Source organism: Oncorhynchus kisutch, linkage group LG12 (assembly GCF_002021735.2).
Source record: "Oncorhynchus kisutch isolate 150728-3 linkage group LG12, Okis_V2, whole genome shotgun sequence".
Taxonomy (NCBI): Eukaryota; Metazoa; Chordata; class Actinopteri; order Salmoniformes; family Salmonidae; genus Oncorhynchus; species Oncorhynchus kisutch.
Genome location: NC_034185.2, coordinates 39,482,385 through 39,508,984, shown reverse-complemented (window position 1 = coordinate 39,508,984; position 26,600 = coordinate 39,482,385). Strand labels below are relative to the sequence as shown.

The window sequence follows — 26,600 nt, the reverse complement described above, 5'->3', positions numbered from 1 at the left end:
CGCGATCCCGTGAAAGCCACTAGTAACTCCTGTCAATCACACTGCAGTAAGCAGGCTCTCCCAAATCTTTATTGGACTGATCTGTTTTCTCTGCCTTCCTCTATATTTCTACTGTTTGCTGAAAGCGCTTCTCACCACTATGTCTGCTTACTGTATGATGCAACCACTCTGGTGCCTAGCCCAGGAACACAGAGCCAAACACAATAACTGGAGATACTTGTGTGTGTGTGTGTGTGTTTCTGTATGTGCGTGCGTGTGCGTGTGTGTGTGTGTGTGTGTGTTTGTATGCAACAGAGCAAGCAGCATGTGCAGAAGTAAGCCCTAAGGATGTGTCATAGCCTCGTCCAAAAATTGTCTCAGAAACCCTCTGGGTCATGCACCTGCGCTTCTCTGCAGGTCTGATTTTTACAGCCTACTAACCCCTTTTTCCCCACAACACACACACACACACACCTCAGTATACCCTCTAACCCACATACCATAGGCGGAAATCCCAGGGGGGACGGGGGGGACACGACCCCTCCAATATATCACTGTAAACATAACTATGTAATTTCAATAATATTAATAATACGCAATGAAAGCACTTGTGCTGATTATAAACACTTAATAGCGTGTTTTTAATTAAAACATGTTATGGCAAGGCGTTCCCCGAGGGGAACTCCCCCCCATTCAGCTGAAAAGGTGGGGCGGGGAATTCAAAAATATTCTTTAGAAATATTTAACTTTCACACATTAACAAGTCCAATACAGCAAATGAAAGATAGACATCTTGTTAATCTACCCATCATGTCTGATTTTTAAAATGTTTTACAGCGAAAACACAACATATATTTATGTTAGACCACCACCAAATCAAAAGAAAAACACAGCCATTTTTTCCAGCCAAAGATAGAGTCACAAAAGCTGAATTAGAGATAAAATGAATCACTAACCTTTTGATAATCTTCATCAGATGACATTCATATGACATGTTACACAATACATTTATGTTTTGTTCGGTAATATGCATATTTATATCCACAAATCTCGGTTTACATTGACGCCATGTTCAGAAATGCCTCCAAAATATCCGGAGGAATTATAGATAGCTTCGCCAGATAACAAAAACACTCATCATAAACTTTGACGAAAGATACATGTTCTACATATATTTAAAGATACACTGGTTCTTAATGCAACCGCTGTGTCAGATTTTTTTTTAAACGTTATGAAAAAAGCCTACCATGCAATAATCTGAGACAGCGCTCAGACGTAAATATATATATTTCTCCGCCATGTTGGAGTCAACAGAAATACGAAATTACATCATAAATATTCCCTTACCTTTGATGATCTTTCATCAGAATGCAGTGCAAGGAGTCCTAGTTCCACAATAAATCATTGTTTTGTTCCATAATTTCCAATACTAGTGTCCAATTAGCTGCATTTGCTAGCACTTTCAGCTCACGTGCCCAAAAGCTGACGCTGGTCCAGGAGAACTCGGACGAAAACTTCAAAAAGATATATTCCAGGTCGAATAAACTGGTCAAACTAAGTAGAGAATCAATTTTCAGGATGTTATTTTCATATATATCCAATAACGTTCCAACCCGGATCATACGTTTTCGTCTGCAGCCAAATGGAACGACGGTGACATCAGACAAATGCGCCACAGGGAAATTGCATTCTGCCAAGACAGTGACTATTTCCCCTCCCATTCGGTCAAAGTTCACACCAGAGGCTCCATTCCACGTTCTACTGAATGAGCACATCTAGTGGAAGGCGTAGGAAGTGCTAACATATCCATATCTTATTTGGAAGGGAAGGGGCGATGACATCAAATTTGACTCACATTCAGAATTTCACTTCCTGTTTGGAAGATTTCCTGCCCTATGAGTTCTGTTATACTCACAGACATAATTCAAACAGTTTTAGAAACTTCAGAGTGTTTTCCATCCAATAGTAATAATAATATGCATATATTAGCAATCTAGGACAGAGTAGGATGCAGTTCACTATGGGCACGCAATTCATCCAAAGTGAATACTGCCCCCTATCCCCAACAAGTTTTAAGTTTCAAAAGTTTGCGACCCCCCCGCCCTTTGCCTCACAATGGTTTGATCCACTGCCAGTTCTTTAGCTGGCAAGATAATAGAGGGTTCGTATCTACTGTCCAAAATGCACGTAACTGACGTGAGGTTAATCCAGTCAATCGCGCCATATCAATGTTTAAAAAAAAATGTTGGCAGTGTTCACACACTAATTTGCAGAGCTAGCGCGCAAACTAAAGCAAACATTGACTATCAAGCTAGCTAGTACCTATTCCATTTATGTGACGTTGTCAAAGATGGGATCTTTGCTATCGTCAGTTTATTCCAAGATCAGCATGCAGCTGTAGTGCCTCAAAGTCCCTGTGATAAGGTTAGCGATAAACTGAACAGAACTACACCCTCTTCTACCATCGTCTAAAATATATTTAATGGTCTCGTTGCAAAAGCTAAATTGTCACCAGGGAACTTTTACATGTTTTATTTCACCTTTATTTAACCAGGTACATACTGGACTGAGAAGGAACACTGCTATAACTATTATTAATAGTAGTAGTATTATAATGATTTAAACATTTGAACAAGTTGGGACAACCCTTCAGTTAACTACTGTACCTAGCAATTATCCAGTAGTAGTGATTATGGTTCCTCAATATACATTTAACATACATTTAACATATTACAACGTAGGCTGTGTTACAGCACAACTTTTGGTGTGGCCCTCAGGAATTGCTCTTGAGAAAATTTCATGTAATTGTCTCCTCCCAAGTTGATATCAGATTTTTTGATATCAGATTTTCGCGCCTGCCACATACAACTCTCCACAAATTCAGCAAACCAGTGAAACCATGGCCCAATATACTCATCCCTTCACATGATTAATACACCAACCCCAAACCATCATGACATCATGGTTCTCTGTAACCAGCGCAGGGTATGAGTCAACTACACTGCAATGCTACCTACTGCTAATCCTGTGAATTAGGAGTTCACACTTTCGCTCTACACAAACGCATTATGTCCAACACACACACTCTCTACACACTCTCTCTCTCTAGTCTCTCTGTGACAGATGTTCACTAGCCCAGGTGCTACCTGTTTAACCAAACATAACCACGCCCAGAGATGACATCCCGAGGTGAGACGAATCAGCGGCAGGGTTGATGGACACCTGAGTGACAGGTGAGAGAGCCTGGCTCGGCCCCACGTCAGGTGATCAAACACGCTTGCAGTCGACACGCTGGAAAGTATTAGCTACATGTTTTCGCTCCCTGTCTGTCAGTCTGTCTCAATAGATGTTTCTCTCTACCCGGATTCTCCCCTGTGTTACAGTTGAAACCCGAAGCTCAACCTGAGATCTGCCAATCCTGTAGAAGTGCTCCTGTAGAATTCCTCTTGGTGAGGCGGAACGGAGAAATTCCTGTGGCTTGCGAGGACATGATTCCCTCTTTTCCCCTTCTCCCTTTCTCTAACTTGATTCTTTCTCTGTCTCTCCGCCTCTCTGTCTCTCTGTCACTCAACCAGTGACCTCCTGTCGACTCTGTTCCAATAGCCTGGTCTCTCCCCGGAACTCCTCTTATTTTGTTCATCACAATGCTACTGTAGTGTCATACTTGGCTAGGCTTTTGGGGATTCTAGGCTTTTGTGCTTTTACTAAGTGCTTACTGTAAGAAATGAATAGCCCTCGGCACTGTGTGGAAGTCTGGGGGAGTGGAGAGGAGTAAAAGAGGAAGGGGGAGCAGTGGACAAGAAAAGCACAGAACCACAACAAACAGCATCTACGTTTAATTGGATGACCTCACTCACTGAGCACACATGTCTGAGAGAAAGAGAGAGAGAGTGAGAGAGCGGGAGACAGAGAGAATAGAGAAAGAGAGAGAGTGAGAGAGTGGGAGAGGGGGAGAGAGAGAGAATAGAGAAAGAGAGAGTGAGAGAGAGGGAGAGAGAGAGAGTAGAGAAAGAGAGAGTGAGAGAGAGGGAGAGAGTGAGAGAGCGGGAGACAGAGAGAATAGAGAAAGAGAGAGAGTGAGAGAGTGAGAGAGCGGGAGACAGAGATAATAGAGAAAGAGAGAGAGTGAGAGAGAGGGAGAGAGAGAGAGTAGAGAAAGTGAGCAAAGGCAGGAATTGGAAATAAGGAAGTCAGACAAAGAGTGTTAAGAAAGATTTAATGAGAAATGGAGAGAGATAGAGAGAGGAGATTAGGAGAGAAAGGGTAAGGGAGAATAGAGGGCTATTGTAACGTGGCAGCTAAATCAGATCAACAGGGATTAATTAGCTGGCTAATCTTCTCCAAAACTCCAGCCTTTTGAATTTTTTCCACTCAGGCCTTTTCTTTTCCTCTGGTGAGCAACAGGTACTCTCACAGCAAGTGTGAGCGTGGCTCCAAATTGATTTCACAAACCGTGCGCTCTAGGCACTTCTAAAACATCTGTACTGTCTGTGGATCGGAAATCTCTGTCTGCCTGTGCTATCTCCATTTTACACTTCACCTGCTAACATGGAATGGAATGGATAGTGATAATGAGACCCCAGTAAAACACAAGGTAACCTGCCTGTGCCCCTCAACCTGCTCAGGGAGAACTTCCTATCTGACAGATCAAAATGCTGGATCATTTGTCAGTCTGCCAAGTCATTTGGCTTCAAAGTGTCTTGTTGTTGTCATTGTTTGAGCATATTTTACACTTCCCTGTCACACTGAATAACCCTCCCGCTGGTCACAGACGTCAATTCAACGACTATTCTACGTTTATTCAACGTGATTTAATTGAAACGACGTGGAAACAGCGTTGATTCAACCTGTGTGTGCCCAATGGGCTTCTACTGACAATAATGATGGTTAGGGGATGTGCTCAGGGAGGTCTTTCGAGATGAATATTCCATGACTCTGTCCACCCCGATGTTCATCATTCCAATTAGTTAGAAGCATGTGTTGACCTATTCTCCTATCCCTATGGTAACAGAGGAAACTGAGAGACACCTGTTTCCAGTGATGAACCATGGCTATTGGACCTAGGCCTTCAGTGGGTAAAAAAAATCTCTCCAGCACGTTGTACCAAACGCAAAACAGAAAAATAACATAGCATCACTTAATGCGCCCAGCTGAATCTAACGGACCTGAGGCTAAGCCACGCTTCATGCTGCCACTCACACAGACATAGCAGCAACAACCACACTGCTTGCACAGCCTAACGCCATCACTTTCCCACTATCACCAAAAGCGACAACAGTGACACATCCAAGGATGTGAGTGTAACAGGCGTGTGATGCTGGAAGGACAATGTCCGTAATACCAGCACACTCCATGTAGGAGAGAACACTTTTTGTAAAACACAGAGGGCCGATAGAAAGACAGCTGTCACTCACAGCCTGAAGTTAAAGAATAAGCAGCACATTCACTCTGACATAATAAGCAGGTAGATTCCAATGATAAGGAGACAAAAACACAACCATTAGGCTAAGCATTTCCCAGTCGAAAAGTACAACTATTACGCCAACATCGTCTTCACATTCACATGAAGTTTAAATGCAACAATGTTTCACAAACATAAGTGTATTTAAAACAAATATTTGCAACATTGTTGCACAGGTCGTAGAGGCAGACAACAAGGATCACTTGCAAACAAGTGATAGCCTAGTAGCATAGGGAAATCATGTCTAGACGCTAGCTGGGCTATGGGACAGTGGATAAATCTGCTGGAACTGTTAATAAGCATTGCCTGTGGAATGTAGGGATTGTGGTGCTATAACTCCATGCTATCAGCATCCAGGATCCAGACAACCTGTTTTATAATGATCATTTGAAACTTAAAGTTCTTGTTGAAAGTTTAATCTTGAAAAGGGCAAAACTAACAAATTAGCAACAACATCCTCTTCGATAGCTTTTAACTAACCTACAACAACGTAGTTACCTAGACCGTGGGAAAACTACTGCTCACTATTGCGTAATGACCTTCCGGCCTTGCGAGAAGGCAGACATTTCCATATGTTTTTGTAAAAATTGTCCGACCCATTACAAGTCTAAATGTAATTGCTTGATTCCACTGTCACTCCAAAATTCTGCCATAATCAGGGCCGGGTTCAATTAATTTGAATTAAAGTCATTTTATAAAGTAAACCAAATTGTAATTCCAATTCCACATTTTCCTAATTGGAAAGCTTTGAAGAGAATTGGAATTTGACTGTAATGTAAATGGAATTGACCCCAACCCTGGCACTAATACAGTTGAATGGCAGATGCCTTCTATTTAGCTTCTGAGGGCCTAGCCAATGGCTGAATTAGGTAGCTAGATTGGTCTCCCCCGAGACAACCAAAAATACATCCTGATTGGATTTATGTGTTGAGTGTGCGTCATGAGTGGCGCAGACTGATAAACGTAGAATAGTCGTTGAATTGACGTCTGTGACCAGCGGGAGGGTTATTCAGTGTGACAGGGAAGTGTAAAATATGCTCAAATAATGACAACAACAAGACACTTTGAAGCCAAATGACTTGGCAGACTGACAAATGATCCAGCATTTTGATCTGTCAGATAGGAAGTTCTCCCTGAGCAGGTTGAGGGGCACAGGCAGGTTACCTTGTGTTTTACTGGGGTCTCATTATCACTATCCATTCCATTCCATGTTACCAGGTTCGATTCCAGGCTGTGTCTCAGCCGACCTGGAGACCAATGAGGCGGCGCTCAATTGGCCCAGTGTCGTCCTTGTGGCGGGCCGGGCGCATGCACGTCTTCCTCAGTTGTACGGCGTTTCCTCCGACACATTGGTGCTTCCGGATTAAGCAGGGTTGTGTTTCGGAGGACGCACGGCTCTCAACTTTTGCAAATGAATAAAAAATAAAAAGCTGGAATTTCTTGAGTCAATAAGTATTCAACCCCTTTGTTTTGTCAAGCCTAGATAAGTTAAAGAGTAAAATTTTGCTTAAAAAGTCACAATCATATGGAACTGTTTTTAGGTGGACATACCATGGATAATTTAGCTACCTGATTTTGAATTTTAGGACCCTCGTAGGTATCAAAAGAATATTGGATTAAATGTTGAATTTGGCCGTTACTACTATGGCCCATAGAAAATATATTGTCATACGTTCATAAATGTCAAAACCAGACAGTCAAAAAATAATATCGAGCAGATATTTCAGTTTATTTGGACACACTCCCTTTTTGGGGGGGGGACAAAACTACCTCCATACTTCCATTCATTCCTATAACCGGTACCAGTTGCCTTCAGATGAGTCCCATGACACTTGTGGAGGCAGTAGAGCAAAACAGAGAATCTCCCCTTTCAATAGCGGGGTCATATTAGTGTGTAGCCCAAACGATACGGACACTACCGACAGAGGTTGGCACATCAGCGGTACAGAGTTCGGACGAGTCCCGTGGAGTTTGTGGGGGTCGTTGAGCAAAACTGAAAATACCATCCTGTTCGTGAGAGTCTCATCTTTCCAGAAGGTGATTGACACGCTACAAACGTTTTCGTGAGAATACCAAATTTTGGGATGTCTCATGGTCTGACAAACACGGCTGTAGCTCACCGACCTTCCACCGCAGATGCGGAAGGCTGACGTTGGCAGATGCGTTGGACTGAGACGGTGGTCATATCTCTAGCTTAAACTGACAGATTTTGATGAGGATTTTTAAAATTATGTTACTTAGATTGATGCACGGCGGAGTCATTAGACTCTTACTAACCTGATTTTTTTATGACTACCTCATCTCTGTACACCACACATACAGAAAATTGTTAGGTCCCTCAGCTGAGCAGTGAATTTCAAACACAGATTCAACCACAAAGCAGGTAGATGGGTAAAAAATAACAATAGTCACTACAAAGATACAAATGTCCTTCATAAACTCAATTGCCAGAAAGGGATTTCACCATGAGGTCAATGGTGACTTTGAAATTGTTACAGAGTTTAATGGCTGTGATTGGAGAAAACTGAGGATGGATCAACAACATTGCAGTTACTCCACAACACTAACCTAATTGACAGAGTGAAATGAAAAAACCCTGTATAGATAAGAAATATTCCAAAACATGCATCCTGCTTGCAACAAGTAATACTGCAAAATATATGGCAAAGCAATTAACTTTTTGTCCTGAATACAAAGTGTTATGTTTGGTGCAAATCCAATACAACATATTACTGAGTACCACTCTCCATATTCTCAAGGAAAGTGGTGGCTGCATCATGATATCGGTATGCTTGTAATCGTTAAGGACTGGGGAGTGTTTCAGGATAAAAATGTAACGTATTGGAGCTAAGCACAGGCAGAATCCTAGAGGAAAACCTGGTTCAGTCTGCTTTCTACCAGTCATTAGGAGATTAATTCACCTTTCAGCAGGACAATAACCTAAAACACAAGGCCAAATCTACACTGGAGTTCACAGAAGGTTGCTGAGGGGAGAACGGCTAATAATAATGGCCAGAATGGAGTGAATGGAATGGCATCAAACACCTGGAAACAATGTGTTTGATGCATTGAGTCCGCTCCAGTCATTACCACAAGCCCGTTCTCCCCAAATAAGGTACCGCCAACCTCCTGTGCTGAAGACAGTGAATGTTCCTGAGTGGCCCGAGCTACAGTTTTGACTTACCGAACCAGTTAAAAGTTTGGACACACCTACTCATTCAAGGGTTTTTCTTTATTTTCAAAAATGTTCTACATTGTAGAATAATAGTGAAGACATCCAAACAGTGAAATAACCACAAAAGTGTTAAACAAATCAAAATATATTTCATATTTTAGAATCTTCAAAGTAGCCACCCTATGCCTTGATGACAGCTTTGCAAACTCTTGGAATTCTCTCAACCAGCTTCACCTGGAATGCTTTTCAAAGAGTCTTGAAGGATTTCCCATATATGCTGAGCACTTGTTAGCTGCTTTTCCTTCACTCCGCAGTACAACTCAACCCAAACCATCTAAAATGAGTTGAGGTCGGATGATTGTGGAGGCCAGGTCATCTGATGCAGCACTCCATTACTCTCCTTCTTGGACAAATAGCCCTTACACAGCCTTGATGTGTGTTGGGTCATTGTCCTGTAGAAAAACAAATGATAGTCCCACTAAGTGCAAACCAGATGGGATGGCATATCGCTGCAGAATGCTGTGGTAGCCATGCTGGTTAAGTGTGCCTTGAATTCTAAATAAATCACAGACAGTGTCAATAGAAAAGCACCCCCACACCTCCTCCTCCATGCTTCAACGTGAGATCCACAAGCGTGGAGAGCATCCGTTCACCTACTCTGTGTCTCACAAAGACACGGCAGTTGGAACCAAAAATCAAAAACTAGGACTCATCAAACCAAAGGACATATTTCCACCAGTCTAATGTCCATCACTCGTGTTTCTTGGCCCAAGCAAGTCCATTCTTTTTATTGGTGTCCTTTAGTAGTGGTTTCTTTGCATAAATTTGACCATGAAGGCCTGATTCATGCAGTCTCCTCTGAACAGTTGATGTTGAGATGTTTCTGTTACTTGAACTCTATGAAGCATTTATTTGGACTGCAATTTCTGAGGCTGGTAACTCTGATGAACTTATCCTTTGCAACAGAGGTAACTTTGAGTTTTCCTTTCCTGTGGCGGTCCTCATGAGAGCCAGTTTCATCATAGCTCTTGATTGTATTTGCGACTGCACTCGATGACACAAATTTTACGCATTGACTGACCTTCATGTTTTCAAGTAATGATGGACTGTTGTTTCTCTTTGCTTGTTTTAGCTGTTCTTAACATAATATGGACTTGCTTTTTACCAAATAGGGCTATCTTCTGTATACCACCCCTACCTTGTCACAACACAACTGATAGGCTTATACGCATTAAGAAGGAAAGAAATTCCACAAATTCCTTTTTAACAAGGCACACCTGTTGATTGAAATACATTCCAGGCGACTACTTCATTCATGGTTGAAAAAATGCCAAGAGTGTGTAAAGCTGTCATCAAGGCAATGGCTGGCTACTTTGAAGAATCTCAAATCTAAAATATACATTTTTGGGGGGTTACTACATGATTCCATATGTGTTATTTCATAGTTTTGATGTCTTCACTATTATTATACAATGTACAAAAAAAATTACAAACATTTCAGAAAATCCCTTGAATGAGTAGATGTGTCAATGGTGTGCGTACTGGGAGCAGAGTCAGGTGCAGGAGAGCAGAGAGTTGTGAATAGGCGCACACTTTATTGGAGAAACCAACAGACGGACGCCACTGCATCGAAACCTCCAGCCAATTGGTAAAAGTGCAAATACGCAAACAGTCACAATATTAAGTACAAACAAATAAACATACCTCGTGAAAAAAAACACGGAATAAACGCATACCAGTATAGCGCGTCGAAATAGACACGTAACACAAAACAATCTCACACAAAGACATGAGGGGGAACAGAGGAATAAATACATGTAGTGTGATTGGGGAATGAAAACCAGGTGTACATGGAACAAGACAAAACAAATGGATAAATGAAAAATGGAGCGGCGATGGCTAGAAAGCCGGTGACGTCGACCGCCGAACACTGCCCAAACAAGGAGAGGAGCCGACTTCGGCGGAAGTCGTGACAAGATGAGTTAAACTTTTGACTGGTACTGTAACTCTATTTGAAAATATATGGCAAGACCTGAAAATGGTTGTCCAGCAATGATCAACAACCAATTTGACAGAGCTTGAAGCATTTTGATGGTGTGGAAAGCTCTTAGAGTTTAACTCAGAAAAAGTCACAGCTGTTGAGGGCCTCCCGGGTGGCGCAGTGGTTAAGGGCACTGTACTGCAGCACCCAGGCTCTGTCGTAACCGGCTGCGACCGGGAGGTCTGTGGGGCGACGCACAATTGGCCTAGCGTCGTCCGGGTTAGGGAGGGTTTGGCCGGTAGGGATATCCTTGTCTCATCACGCACCAGTGACTCCTGTGGCGGGCCGGGCACAGTGCGCGATAACCAAGTTTACCAGGTGCGCTGTGTTTCCTCCGACACATTGGTGCGGCTGGATTCTGTGTTGGATGCGCGCTGTGTTAAGAAGCAGTGCGGCTGGCTTGGTTGGGTTGTGTATCGGAGGACGCATGCCCTTCAACCCTCGTCTCTCCTGAGCCCGTACGGGAGTTGTAGCGATGAGACAAGATAGTAGCTACCTAAATTGGATACCACGAAATTGGGGAGAAAAGGGGGTAAAATTCAACAACGAAAAAAAGTCCCAGCTGTAATCAATGCCAAAAGTGCTTCTACAAAGTATTGACTGTGAATACTTATATAAATGAGATATTTCTTTTTTTAAATTCTCAATCAATTTGACACAATTTCAAAAAGCATGTTTTCAAACTGTTAAGCATTTTTCTTTTCATCATTTGTCCCCCAAATAATATACTTTCCCTCATATTTTGCATAGTTTGTGTGACAAAAAAATATTGAATCTATGTTGAATTCAGGCTGTAACATAACCAAATGTGGAATAAGTCAAGGAGTATGAATACTTTCTGAAGGAATTATAGCCAATTTTGACTTTCGAGAGGAAATCCTTCACCTCTGCCTCCGGGACAAGATTCATCCCAATAAAAGTCAAACTGCTAATACGTGGAAGCTATAGTGACACCTATATGCAGATGGAGCGAGATTGACAGAAACTTTATGAGAAAGTCAACCTTTTCCTCCTTGCCCCTTGTCCCTGCGAGGTTGGAGTTGAAATCCGGGCCATCATGGAGTTGCTACTGGCGCCAATTAGAATACCCTTTTGGCACTGTGACGTCCCATTATCAATCAAAGCAGTTTTTTCTTCATATTTCTTTGGTTTGGTGATTGATACTAATCATATGGCTTATGATCTAATATTCGTCATCTTATTTTAATTGTAGAGCAAAGCTACTTCAGTGTGCGCCAATGAGGTAAGCGCATATTCCATGACTCCTGCGCTCAAAAGGCTACATCACATTTTCCTTCCAGACCAGAAACGATGAAAGACCTAGTTTCACAGCCCAAATTCATTATTATTGCTCACTTTGACTGGTATGTTCATTCCCCATCTGCAAACTGTTAAGAATTTTTCTTTTAACCATTTGTCCCCAAAATAATATACTTTCCCTCATATTTTGCATAGTTTGTTAATGGCACACAAACCAGAAGATTTGCTGAAATGAGTCTCTCTCACAAACACTTTTCCCTGCAATGCAACGTGGTAATTATGATATATGTCCCAGCAGCAGCTCAATTAGAAGCTATTGGTTTCTTGACGTGATATAAAACAGACAAAGAAAAACAATTGCGGATTGGGAACTGGATATATTATATTTATGGGGTAAATAATTAATTGATTATCGATTAGGCTATTAGCCCAGCTCCACATATCCCAGACATAAATCAATTAATAAAGTGCTACCTCATTAGTGAAAAACTGAAACTATGCATCTGCTTTGAAAATATAAATGAAAAGGGTGATTTTACCTGTTGATCCAGTACTTGATGCACAGAAGGTGGCGAAAAGCACTAAGAGAGTCCGTGCTGTGGTGGATGCCATAGTGAGTATAGTGCTCTAGTCCCGCGGTGCTGCGCAACAGAGGGAAAGAGGAGGGAGAGGGAAGGCTGGCTGGACTGGGAGCACCTTCAGTGGGGACAGTAATAACCGGATGCATCTGGTTTTCAGGGGAAATCATAGAGTAAGATAGAGTACTCATCTTTGTATCTGTGCCATTATAGCGTCTGTGACAGTATGGGCAGTGCCATTGAGGCAATCTCCATTTCGAAATAGCACATTTTCTTTTTCACGATTGGCTGATCCCTCCTGATGAACCCGTTGGACATGACTCCATCAGGGTCGCCAAATTAAGTTGGAAGTACTACATTAAAATGGCAGAAGCCTCTAATGGCGCTGCCAATGTTAATACAGCCTTTTGGCCACTAGATGCCGCTATCATTCTCTATAGGGGAAATGGAAGGGAGCCTGTGACATGACTTCCGCTTTTGGATGTTAACCAGTATTCCCAAAGATACTTCAGAGGAGATAAGAATCTCAGTGGGCAATGAATGGGGAAACGTATAATGCCCCACCCAGCAGCCTGTCGACCAATCGCATTCACATTGTCAGGCTGAGTCACGCCGTTGCTAAACTAATCATCAAACAATCCCTTCTAAAGGTCAGGATATGAGTCGAGAAACCTGCATATTTTCCTCAAAGTACTTAATATCGCAAGCTTCTTGTTCACGTAAATCATGCTCATGTTGGGTTTTTCTGCTAGTGCACAAATGACTGCCATTGACTCCTAGAATGAGAGATCTCCTTGTCGGAGTGTATCCAGAATGCACCACATGCCCCATTGACGGGCAACGCACACAGTGGGCATTAATATGATTCCAATGGAGTTTCCCCATCTCCTCAAAGTATCTCTGCTATTTCTGAGTTAACGAGGCGATACACCGTCTTAACTCCTTCGCCACATTTACTGGATTGGTTGAACAGTACAGAGAATAACCTCCCCCCCCCCGACAGTTAAAAACGGAAATGCCGCTCAGATGTTTCTTTTTACGCCTGATACGTTAGATTAAATGGGAGCGGTGGGACAGACAGACCATTGGCGCTCTGTTCCCCCTACTGTACATCTGTCTTCCACTTTCGCACCGAGATGGAGGAATAGGACTAACCTAAAATGTGCATGATTCCGGAGTTAGAGTCTATAGCAAGGGAATTTAGGCCTAAATCAGTTTTCAAAACTGTATCCTACCCTTTGGCAGACATTTTTTTTTAAACTCACTGATTCAATGTCATCACATTGACTTTTTTGGTTGAAATGGTGTGGAAACATCATTGATTCAACCAGTTTTTGTCCAGTGGGTTGCTACTGTTGAGATGACTGCTTTCCTGAAGGTTTGCGCCTTGCCTCCAATAACCATAGCCTGAAAGGGCAAATTCCGCTACTTTTCAACCTCCAAGTCTTTATCTCCAGCACCAAACCTGTGTCTACATATGTTAAAACAGAGCGTTTCTATGATCTGTAGTTAAAAATGTTTGACAAAAGGTTAAAAAAAAATGCTTCTCTGTGATATCACAGGGTAGGATTAAAAGTAAGAACCATTTTGATTTTCAAAACCTCCCTAGCCAGAGGGAGGGTATTCTCTTACTCCCCACATCACCGCAAATCTCATTGTGTTTTTAAAAAAACACTGTTTATTTTAAAGAAAGTCAACTTCTGATGATGTCATCAGGTAGAACTTTTTAACTTTATATACATGCATATCTTTTTCTCACATCTGTAGACACAGGTATTGTGCTGGATATTTAAAAAAAATGTAGGTTGCAAACTGGTGGTTACTGCAAGGAGGATCTAAGCCTTGGTAAAAAGGAAAAGTCATTGGCGATTGTTTGTAAAATCGCCAATGACTTTACCCCTCCGAAACAGTGTAGAGGTAATAAATAAAACTCTTCAAAGTAGTATAGACTGGCCTATCTCGTAACATCTGCCGTTTGACTTCTGGGCCCACAGGGCTACGCTTGGGTTTTTGGTTCTCAGTTTAAATGGTTTTATTGTTCCCTCGGTGAAGGACAGGCATTCCTCCCGGTGTTACGTTCTCCAGAAGGCCAGAAGAAGTTATGCAAGACACGGTCATACATCTTGTTGACCTCAAGATGGCCTGCCATACTACCATCTGGGCCAATCGTTTTACTTAGGAGTGAAGCGAGAACAACATTTCCTCATTAGAACACCATCTCTGTCAAAGTCACCCACAAAAACTTCATCAAACTCCTCATACGGACATACACTACAAGACCAAAAGTATGCAGACACCTGCTCATCAAACATCTCATTCCAAAATCATGGGCATTGATATGGTGTTGGTCCCCTTTTTGCTTCAATAACAGGCTTTCCACTAGATGTTGGAACATTGCTGCACAGACTTAATTCAATTCAGCCACAACAGAATAAGTGAGGTTGGGCACTGATGTTAGGCGATTAGGCCTGGCTCACAGTCGCCGTAGTGAGGTCCGTCAAGTTCCGTCAAGTTCTTCCACATGGATCTCGACAAACCAAAATATTTTGGTTTGGACCTTGCCTTGTGCACGGGGGCATTGTCATGCTGAAACAGGAAAGGGCCTTCACCAAACTGTTGCCACAAAGTTGGAAGCATAAAAATGTCTAGAATGTGGTTGTATGCTGTAGTGTTTCCTTTACTGGAAGTAAGAGGCCTAACCCAAACCATGAAAAACAGCCCCAGATCATTATTCCTCCTCCACCAAACTTTACAGTTGGCACTATGCATTTTGGCAAGTAGCGTTCTATAAAAAAACTTGCATTTTGTCAGTGTTTTTTATGGGGCAGGGCAACTCTAACCAAAATCTCCAATCTTGTCTCATTTGATTCGACTTCAGTTTAGTTGACTCCTGACTCCAATTAGCTTTTGGAGAAGTCATTAGCCTAGGGGTTCACATACTATTTCCAACCTACACTGAGAATCTTTAAATGATGTATTCAATATAGACAAGAAAAATACAAAAATGTGTGTGTTATTAGTTTATGAACACTGAGTTTGTCTATTGTTGTGATCAGATAACATTTTATGTCACAAATCTATGCAGAAATCCAGATAATTCCAAAGGGTTCACATACTTTTTCTTGCCACTGTAGAACATGTATTGGCACACGCTGGGAACACGCTAGGGTACTTTTCTGATAACCCATCAGGTTCCTCTACTCTTGGTTCCTTACAAACGACAGGATTTGGCACAACCTTCCCTCCAGCCAAATTGTTCCCCAAATGAATTAGACCCCCTTCACCGGTAGGCTAGGCCTCACTCCAACAACAACGGAACCAGAAATAAGATCAGACTTGAGTTCCAATTATACAAAGGAAATTCCATGCAACCCATCTCCACCCTCGTACTAACAGAGTGTACGAAAAAGTGTCAGAAAAAGGCGAAACACCCTCCAAAATGAAGGATGGGCTGCCCCAGTATCTCACAGTGTCTTCACCGTCTCCTTAACAGAATCGCCACTATGCAGAGAAACGAACCTGTCTGAAACAAAGGGTTCATACACATCTGATCCAAAATCTTGTTTAGAAGATACACCAGTCCCAACCAGAGACTTAATTGGCTTTAGTGCTTCCACAAGAAGAAATGGCTTTTTCTCTCAAAATGTTCTGTGTCAATTTAGGACACTGAGAACTGCTCGAGAAGTATGAGTCTCTTTAAATCCTCAAGGTTCTTGACCTTTTGAGAACCACACCACTGATCAAAACCAACATGGCTTTGTGATTCTGTATTTTGTCACTTACAGAACTGCTGTCTGTATGCCTCTGGGATCAACTTGTAAGCCAGAAGGATAGCAGCTTTATTAACAGTGTCATAATCTGAACTCTGGTCAAGCGATAAAGCGACATACACTTTCTGAGCTTTTCCCACAACAACACTTTGGAGGAGCCGTGACCAAATATCTTGCTGCCATTTTGGGAATCCGGCAATCTACTCAAACAGATAAAAATATACATCCACCTCCTAGACCAAGATCAAACATGGGCTGTTTTGACCAAGATCAAACATGGGCTGTTTTGACCAAGATCAAACATGGGCTGTTTTGACCAAGATCAAACATGGGCTGTTTTGACCAAGATCAAACATGGGCTGTTTTGACCAAGATCAAACATGGGCTGTTTTGACCAAGATCAAACATGGGCTGTTTTGACCAAGATCAAACATGGGCTGTTTTGACCAAGATCAAACTCTTTTGAGGGTATAGGATGGCCTGACTGGTTTCAAAGTACTTTCAGATCTATCTCCCTTTGTTGTGCTTTAGAGAATCGATAAGATAATTTGATAGTACGTACAACCGGCCTCACAACCACAGACCACGTGTAACCATGCCAGCCCAGGACCTCCACATCCGGCTCCGTCACCTGTGGGATCGTCTGAGACCAGCATTCCAGACAGCTGATGAAACTAACAAGTATTTATGTCTGTAATAAGGCCATTTTGAGGGGAAAAACTCATTCTGAACTCATTCTGATTGGCTGGGACTGGCTCCCAAGTGGGTGGGCCTATGCCCTCCCTGGCCCACACATGGCCGTGCACCTACCCAGTCATGTAAAATCAATAGATTAGGGCCTAATGAATTCACTTCATTTGACTGATTTCCTTATATGAACTAGTACTAAAATCTTGCATGTTGCGTTTTGATATTTTTGTTCAGTATGTCAGTATCTGATAGCTATATGGGGAGTCAGATAGCCTAGTGGTTAGAGCGTTGGACTAGTAACTGAAAGGTAGCAAGATCGAATCCCCAAGCTGGCAAGGTAAAATCTGTCATTCTGCCCCTCAACAAGGCAGTTAACCCACTGTTCCTAGGCCGTCATTGAAAATAAGAATTTGTTCTTAACTGACTTGCCTAGTTAAATGAAGATTACATTTTAAAAAACATGCAATACAGGGCCAGCCCTAGCACATTTTAGTGGCCCTGAGAGACATGGAGAGAAAACAAGTACATTTTAAAGTTCATTTCCTGCAATTGTACATATTTTGCCATGAGGCGTAGAAAAAATGTCGCTGTTTTAAAGCAAGTTTTCTGCAATTCTACGCATTTTGCCATGAGGTGGAGAGAAAATATTGCAATTGTATAATTAATTTCATGCAATTCTACTCATTTTGCCATGGGTTGGAGATAACATTTTATACCAAAATGTCATGCGATTCTACAAATTTTTGAAACATTTAGCAGTTTTACTGAACATTTCCTGAAAATATACACATTTTGACATGGCGTGGAGAGGCATTTTATTAGTTTTATAGCTCATTTCCTTCAATTCTACACATTTTGCCATGTCATGTTATTATGATATCTGAGTGAGAGTGACTAAGAAAAGCAATGGGGGTCTCCTAGAGCCCTGCGTGCCCAAGTCGGTAATTCGACCATGATTACTGCAAGTTTAGATCACTGGCTAGACTAACTTACCAAACTAAAAAATGCTAGCTGACATGGGCTAATTGAGTGACCATGTCAGTGACTGACATAACAGAATAAAAAAACTGCTTATGCACAACCAGATTTCGAAATTGCATCTTGTGTATTCTACTATTCTAACTCTCCAAAGTAAGTTGAGAACCAGACTGAGAGTTATGTTACTAATGGTTTGTTTACATTTCTATGGTTGTGGCTTGATGGAGTAGGCCTAACGCTCCATCTAGTTGTCACATCAAGGACAACAGTTGTTCACAACAGTAGTATGTTAGCTAAGCCTAACTCTTACCCCTTTCCTAACCTTAACCTCATTCTCCTAACCTGCCACGTTAATTATCCTAACCTGCTACATTAATTATTCTAACCTGCTATGTAAACAAACCATTAGTAGCACCAACAACAGCCCAAGACACAGACTCCCACTCTAGTGACACTCTATCTCTGAGCCTAGCCAACACCTCCATCTGGTGGTCACAGGCTCTACCTGCACTTGAAGAACACATCCCACATTACTCCAGAGATGTTCGGATGACATGATGGGAAGGTCTGGTACCAGCGGACCCTATCTAAGGTAGCCTTCACAGGGTGCAGTTCTCTGTTAGGGGTGGGGGTTGGTGAAATGTTCAGAAAACATGTTAGCAATACTTATTCAGCTTGTAGATTTTACATTTTAGTCATTTAGCAGACACTCTTATCAGAGCAACTTATGGGAACAATTAGGGTTGAGTGCCTTGCTCAAGGGTACATTGGCAGATTTTTCACCTAGCTTGGGGATTTGAACCAGAGACCTTTACGGTTACTGTCCCAACGCTCTTAACCGCTAGGCTACAGTATGTGCATACATTTTGCAAATGTTTAGTAGAGGCTTTCAGTAGAGTTCAGTTATAATTAAATAAGACTGAATTCCAAATGGTTCTCTATTTGGTGCACTATTTTTGAACATGACCCACAGGGCTGGCCAAAAGAAGTGCACTGTGTAGGGAATAGGGTGCTATTTGTGGCAGAGAAGAAGTAAGTAGTAAGGCCTTAAAGTCCCAGTGCAGTCAAAAATGTGATGTTCCTGTGTTTTATATTATATTTCTACACTATGCGTCTCTTAGTAAGGTCTGGTCAACCACAAGGGATAAGAGTAAAAACTCTCACTCTTGTGTCTGTAATACTACATATTCTCCTCTAAGTGTTGACATTAAGGGACCTATTAAGAAACATAGGAATGTCCTCATGGCTGATCCTGTTTGATGAAATATTTTCTCTGACCCTCCTCTCTTCTCACACTACAGCGCCAGCAGTGTAAGGGACTTTATCTCTAGGGCTGACACTTATGTCCCCCCGAAAAGGAATCATGGACGACTGGATGATTAAACCTTTACCTTAGTTATCTCTAGACAGAATGTAGGTGGATCTACAATCTGTATTTTAATTTTTCTCCCCAATTTTGATCTTGTCTCATTGCTGCATCTCTCCAATGGGCTCTGGAGGCGAAGGTTGAGTCATGCATCCTCCGAAACATGACCCGCCTAACCTCGCTTCTTAACACCCGCCCGGTTAACCCGGCTTGCAAACCATTACAGACTACAAAGGGAAGCACAGCCGAGAGCTGCCCAGTGACACGAGCATGCATACCAGATGTGCTGAACTACTTCTATGCTCGCTTCGAGGCAAATAACACTGAAACATGCATGAGAGAACCAGCTGTTCTGGAAGACTGTGTAATCACGCACTCTGCAGCCTTTAAACAGGTCAACATTCACAATGCCGCAGGGCCAGACGATTTACCAGGACGTGTACTGCGAGCATATGCTGACCAACTGGCAAGTGTCTTCACTGACATTTTCAACCTCTCCCTATCTGAGTCGGTAATACCAACATGTTTTAAACAGACCACCATAGTGCCTGTGCCCAAGAACACTAAGGTAACCTGCCTAATTGACTACCGACCCGTAGCACTCATGTCTGTAGCCATGAAGTGTTTCAAAAGGCTGGTCATGGCTCACATCAACACCATTATCCCAAACACCCTAGACCCACTCCAATTTGCATACCGCCCCAACAGATCCACAGATGATGCAATCTCTATTGCACTCCACACTGCCCTTTCCCACCTGTATAAAAGGAACACCTATGTGAGAATGCTATTCATTGACTACAGCTCAGTGTTCAACACCATAGTGCCCTCAAAGCTCATCAATAAGCTAAGGACCGTGGAACTGAACACCTCCCTCTACAACTGGATCCTGGACTTCCTGACGGTCCATCCCAAGAGTAGGTAACAACACATCCGCCACACTGAACCCCGACACAAGGGCCACTCAGGGGTGCGTGCTCAGTCCCCTCCTGTACTCCCTGTTCACTCATGACTGCACGGCCAGGCACGACTCCAACACCATCATTAAGTTTGCCGATGACACAACAATGGTAGACCTGATCACCAACAATGACGAGACAGCCTATAGGGAGGAGGTCAGAGACCTTGGTGTGCACTTCACCAACAAACTAACATGGGTCCTCAGATCCTCAAAAGGTTCTACAGCTGCACCATCGAAAGCATATTGACTGGTTGCATCACTGCCTGGTATGGCAACTTCTTGGCTTCCGACCGCAAGGCACTACAGAGGGTAGTGTGAACTACCCAGTACATCACTGGGGCCAAGCTTTTTGCCATCCAGGACCTCTGTATCAGGCGGTGTCAGAGGAAGGCCCTCAAAATTGTCAAAGACTTCAGCCACCCTAGTCATGGACTGTTCTTTCTGATACTGCACGGCAAGCGGTATCGGAGTGCCAAGTCTAGGTCCAAGAGGCTTCTAAACAGCTTCTACCCCCAAGCCATAAGACTCCTGAACACCTAATCAAATGGCTACCCAGACCTTTTGCAGTGCCCCCCCCCCCTCTTTTACACCACTGCTACTCTCTGTTGTTATCATCTATGCATAGCCACTTTAATAACTCTACCTACATGTACATATTACCTCAACTAACCGGTGCCCCCGCACATTGACTCTGTACCGATACCCCCCTGTATATAGTCTCTCTATTGTTATTTTACTGCTGCTCTTTAATTATTTGTTACTTCTATTTCCTATTCTTATCTGTATTTCTTTCAACTGCATTGTTGGTTAGGGGCTCATGAAGAAAGCATTTCACTGTAAGGTGCACTGTTGTATTCGGCGCATGTGAATAAAATAATTTGATTTAACCCGGAAGCAAGCCGCACCAATGTGTTTGAGGAAATACCGTTAACCTGACAACCGAGGTCAGCCTGAAGGCGCCCCAGCCCGCCACAAGGAGTTGCTAGAGCGCAATGAGCCAAGTAAAGCCTCCCCGGCCAAACTCTCCCCTAACGTCACTAGGCCAATTGTGCGCAGCCCTATGGGAATCCCGATCACGGTTGTGATCCATTCCGGTATCAAACCGTAGTCTGTAGTGACACCTTAGACGGCTGCGCCCCTTGAGAGGCCCCCTGATCTCTTTATCTTAACTCTCCACCTATCAGGTATAAACAAAGAATTGGTATTGAATTGTTTTCTGTAAATTGTGTATTGCTTCTTTAGATGCTATATCCCCCCATGTAGTAGCCTATCGTTTCTAGCGCCATAGCTCCTACTTCTGTATTCTGGTCTTGTTGACCCACTACTTTTGTGTGTTCTTTATTCTGATGAAATATTTAACAAAATTATTGATGATGTTTCTCTGTCCACTGATGTATATAATATATACAGTACCAGTCAAAGGTTTTGACACACCTACTCATTCAAGTTAAAAAAATATATATATTTTATACATTGTAGAATAATAGTGAAGACATCAAAACTATGAAATAACACATATGGAATCATGTAGTAACCAAAAAAGTGTTAAATAAATCCAAATATATTTGATATTTTAGATTCTTCAGAGTAGCCACCATTTGTCTTGATGACAGCTTTGCACACTCTTGACATTTTCTTTCTTGATCATGTGACGTATGTAATTATCCTTCAAAATATAAGCCAGGTGTGTGTGCCTTCCTACTGATGATGGCGTGATTTCAGCCAAAACGTTTGTATTTTGTATTTCACCTTTTTGTACTGTACACTCATTTGGCATCATGATGACCAAATAAATATTTTTTCTTTTTGCATTTACTCCTTTAGCATTTTTTCATTTTTTTTGTGCAGGTTTCCGTCTTCCAAGTATTTTTTCTAAGACTGCCGGAAATTTCAGCCTGTTTTGGTGGGAGGGAATTCTGGACTTCCATAGTGGCACGACCATGCGGTAAATTAGTTAATAAACCAATAAGAAAGAGAGTCCCTAACCTCTCTGCCAATAACAGCTAATTTTATGTTTTCCCCTTCCCACTCAAACCACTCTCAGGCTGTCCTAGCAACATTCTTGCTTGAGAAATTGTTCTTTGGAAATGAAGCAAGACCATTTTAATTGAAAACAATCTGACCAAATAATTGTTATCCAGAAATGATTTGATATTGAGATAAAAACGGCTGCATTGGACCTTTAAATAAAGTCAGTGATGACTCGTCAATACAGTAATTTTTCTAGTGTGAACCAACAACTTAAAGAACTTACCTTGACATCAAAGTTTTCACAAAATCAATATGGAGAGAACTATTATTCTCTCTAGCCTGTCCCCCAGGGCCTAGGTTGTTATTGAATTGCAGTTGAGTTTTATGTCTTAATTTTCAAAAATCACATTTTTATAGCTTTAGTGCTATAAACTCATCCCTGTGCTGTCTCAACAATCTCACTCTTTACCTAGGTCCTATTATTCTGCCAGTCACGCACACACAAACGCACGCACGTATGCACGCACACGCACACACACACACATACACACACACACACACACACACACACACAAAAAGCAACCTTTTCAATCCAGAGTCAGCATAAAAAGCTTTATAACACCGGCCTCAACATTTTTTTAAATGCCACCTAAGCAGCTACGAAAGTATTTTCATCAAATATATCTATCTTTCAATACTTCTGATCTGAGGTCTCTCACACACACACACACACACACACACACACACACACACACACACACACACACACACACACACACACATAGAATGACCTGCTCTTCGGATAGCGTTTCACAACTGGTGATCTAGAAGGTTCCCTGCCCTGTTAGATGTAAGGCCCTAAAAGTATTTATGTCAGGTCTAGCTTTATGCTGTATCATGGTACTGAATGTTTAATGTCTGTCTTTAAACAGGTGTGAAACCAAGAGCTTGTCATTTGAGATGTGTGGTTGTTCAAATTGTGTATCAGGTTCAGATGGAGACAGGCTTATAATGCATTTCAGAAAAAGATAAGAGGAGATGGGTAATAATAATGTGTGCTTGATTATTTTTGTATATATATATATATATATATATATATATATATATATATATATATTCATCCAGTACAGGGAGGTTTGTTCATTTATTTCTTAACTTTCCAGATTTAGACCTTGCATCTGCTCAGTTAGAGTTTGAGGTCACATGGGTTGCGAGGTAGGGGTTTGTTACTACGCCGATAAATTACACTATCCATCCAGACCTTTGCCACAAATAGAACATTTGTGTGACCGGACCTTCTCAAATACTACTTGAGTGAATCTTGCTGCAGGCCTATGCTCCGCTGCTAAAGTCCTGAAAGTATTTGATGGTGGCATTCGAGCCTTGTCTCATAGACTAGACGTAACAAAGTAAATCCAGCCCTCTAAAAGTATGTATGATATGGTATGATATGTTACGCTTAGTATGGTTACATAAGACCGACGGTTACTTAAGGCCAAAACAAAAGTAGGGTTGTTGGCAAAAACAAAAGTAGGGTGGTTGGTCGGGGTGAATGGGTGGGCTTATATCCAGAGGTTGCAAGTTTGAATCTCATCACGGACAACTTTAAATTTGTCTTTAACTTTAAAACCATTTGTCTTTAACTTTAAAACCATTTTTTAACTATATACTACTTTTTAGCTTCCTTGCAACTATTTAGCATGTTAGCTAACCCTAACCTTAACCCTTTAACCTAACTCTTAAACTTAAACCTAACCTTAACCATAACCCCTAGTCTGGCTAACATTAGCCAGCTAGCTAACGTTAGCCACTTAGCCACCAAACTAGAATTGGTAACATATACATTTAGCAAATTTGAAACATATTGTACGTTTTGCAAATTCATAACGTATCAAACGAGATGGGTGATGGATATCCACAAACGAATACATACCATAGGAAGGTAACATATCATACTAAATGGAGTGTCTCTGATTTATATACAGAATAATACAAAAGCTCTGAGACATGGTTGGGCAATCCCGAACGTGTCCCTGTATAATTACTTAGTGCTTAGGACATGGTACCTTAAAAATTGGTACCTTAAAAAATGTGAAAGAAAGTAAACAACATTTTATGAATCATGTTTTATCCTAGCCTCCTTTTCTAGATAAACCATTCGATATGGGCCATTTGGCAGGTGTTCGTTGTTGTGTGTGATAAGTGTTCCATCCCCTCTGAGCGTCATGTTACTGTTATTATCCCTTGGACCACTCAAGGTGCACGACAAGCAGCTGCCCAGCACCGGACCCAAACACGGACAGAGACTTACCTGACCCACACCTCTGCACTAACACCAGGCGACCAGAGGGCAACAAAGAGTTGCCTGGCAACTACCCTTTTATACAAAGTGGTCCTTCTGGTCACAAAATAATAACTAAATTATAGAAATAGAATGGGATAAAACTGCCATATCTGCACTGTCATTTTCTAGGATGGCCTAAAATAGGATATCACATAAAGACGATTAATAAGATTGAAATTACAATTGAATTAAGATTTAGGAATATACAATTTAGAAAAACGTTGATCCTCTTGAAATCTAAGCTATATAGAAATTGCAAATGGTCTGGAAATATATGGAATTATGGTAGTTTAGGTGGAATTGTAAAAACTATTGGTCGCTAAATCCAGAGAAATGACGGACCATGTAAAAAACTGTTGGTCACTAAATCCGTTTAGAAGGACCACATAAAAACCGTTGGCTGGTATGCCCTCATTCGTCTGAGCGGTTGGCTGTTGTCATGACGTGGCCTTTTCTGGGTGTAGATCGTGGCTTCCCCCCCTCTCTCACTTTCTCTCCTAAACCCAGGTTTTATTGTCTCAGGTTGTAAATTCCTGGAAGAGACTCTCTCCCCCAGTCATGCAGAGAGATCACAGAGAGAGAACAAAGGACTTCACTTGGGCAAACTCCTAAATCCCCAAAATGGGATAATTAAACAATATGTCTACTTTTGAGAGTGTGGGAATGGTCCATGAACGCTTAAGGGAGAGTTAGGTTGAGTGTGTTTCATTTGGAGATCTCATGAAAGACAGGAAACACACATAACGGTATCTCTTAAAGTGTACATTTCCCAGCTGTCAGGTTTAAATCTAAATATTGTGAAACGTATGTGATTAAACATGAAACTATTTGTGAAAAGATGTAATGTGATGTTAAGCTTCTAAATGAGAGTATGGATTTTTCATATAAAGATGAACTAGTCAGTGGCCACGCCCACATGAGCATAGACATTACGTTGGCGTCATGGAACCGCACTTTTCTACTGAAATGCATAAAACCCACACCTGATGAAATTCACTTCAGACAAAGCAAAGTCCAGCGTAAGCTCTGGTGGCGAATAAGACTAAGCAAACCCCAGCTGAGGTTTCTGAGACCAAAACATGCTGTGTGAAGTGGTTGAAAATACAACTCTACCAAAGGAGTTGTAGTTGGAAATGTTTCAACTCTGAGATCCCTACAGAATAAGAGCAAATCTTAGTCTGCAGCTAGAAATTACATAAACCGAGGAGGAGAATACAGATAACCGCTGAAACATCTATTCTATGAGAACATTTCTGAAAGGTTCTCTGAAGTAGCCATTCTAACTACCTTGATCTTCGTGGAAACGCAACCAGAGAGACTCTGATGTACCCCCTTTTCTCCCCAATTTCATGGTATCCAACTCCTGTACGGGCTCGGGAGAGACGAAGGATGAAAGTCATGTGTCCTCCCAACCAAGACGCACTGCATCCAACCCGGAAGCCAGCCAATGTGTCCTGGCAACCTTGGTTGGCGTGCACTGCTCCCGGCCCACCACTGGTGCGCAAACCCTCCCTAACACAGACAACGCTAGGCCAATTGTGCGTCGCAGGGTCTCTGGTTGCACAGCTGGCACTGCAGTACAGCACCCTTAACCACTGCGCCAACCGGGAGGCCTACGAAACGTATTTCAACAGAGAAGACAATATAACATACGGGCATAAATATATACTTGCAATTATTCTTGAATGAGCGGACATTCATGTGTGAAGGATTAGCATTTCAATGTATATAATTATAGACTGTGTGTATTGAATCCATTTGTCTTTCCCGCTCTCTCAGTGCCACCCCTTTCCCTTTGTCTACCAAGCCGTCATATCGGGACTTTTCTATCATTGTTAGTAACCAATATCTACTGTTTGTTTTATATATTTCTGTGATTATTTAGTTAGTCAGTAAATAAATAATTGAGCCAATTGGTGTATGAATGATTCATAGTAGAGGCAAATAACCAACAATTTACGACATTCAGATGAGACTGACGAAGGTAATAATAATAATAATAATAATAAACTAATAGAAGACTAAT

General features: G+C 41.9%; 1 protein-coding gene across 1 annotated transcript in view; it reads right to left on the bottom strand.

Annotated features, from left to right (window-relative positions):
- Window positions 1-12,585, bottom strand: part of LOC109900395 (fibronectin type III domain-containing protein 1) — a 79,435-nt gene extending 66,850 nt beyond the window's left edge. The window contains exon 1 of the mRNA XM_031836682.1: window positions 12,456-12,585. Coding sequence (XP_031692542.1) covers window positions 12,456-12,528 — 73 coding nt within the window. The 5' untranslated portion in view covers window positions 12,529-12,585. The remainder of the gene's footprint in view (window positions 1-12,455) is intronic.
- Between the last annotated feature and the right edge of the window lie 14,015 nt (window positions 12,586-26,600).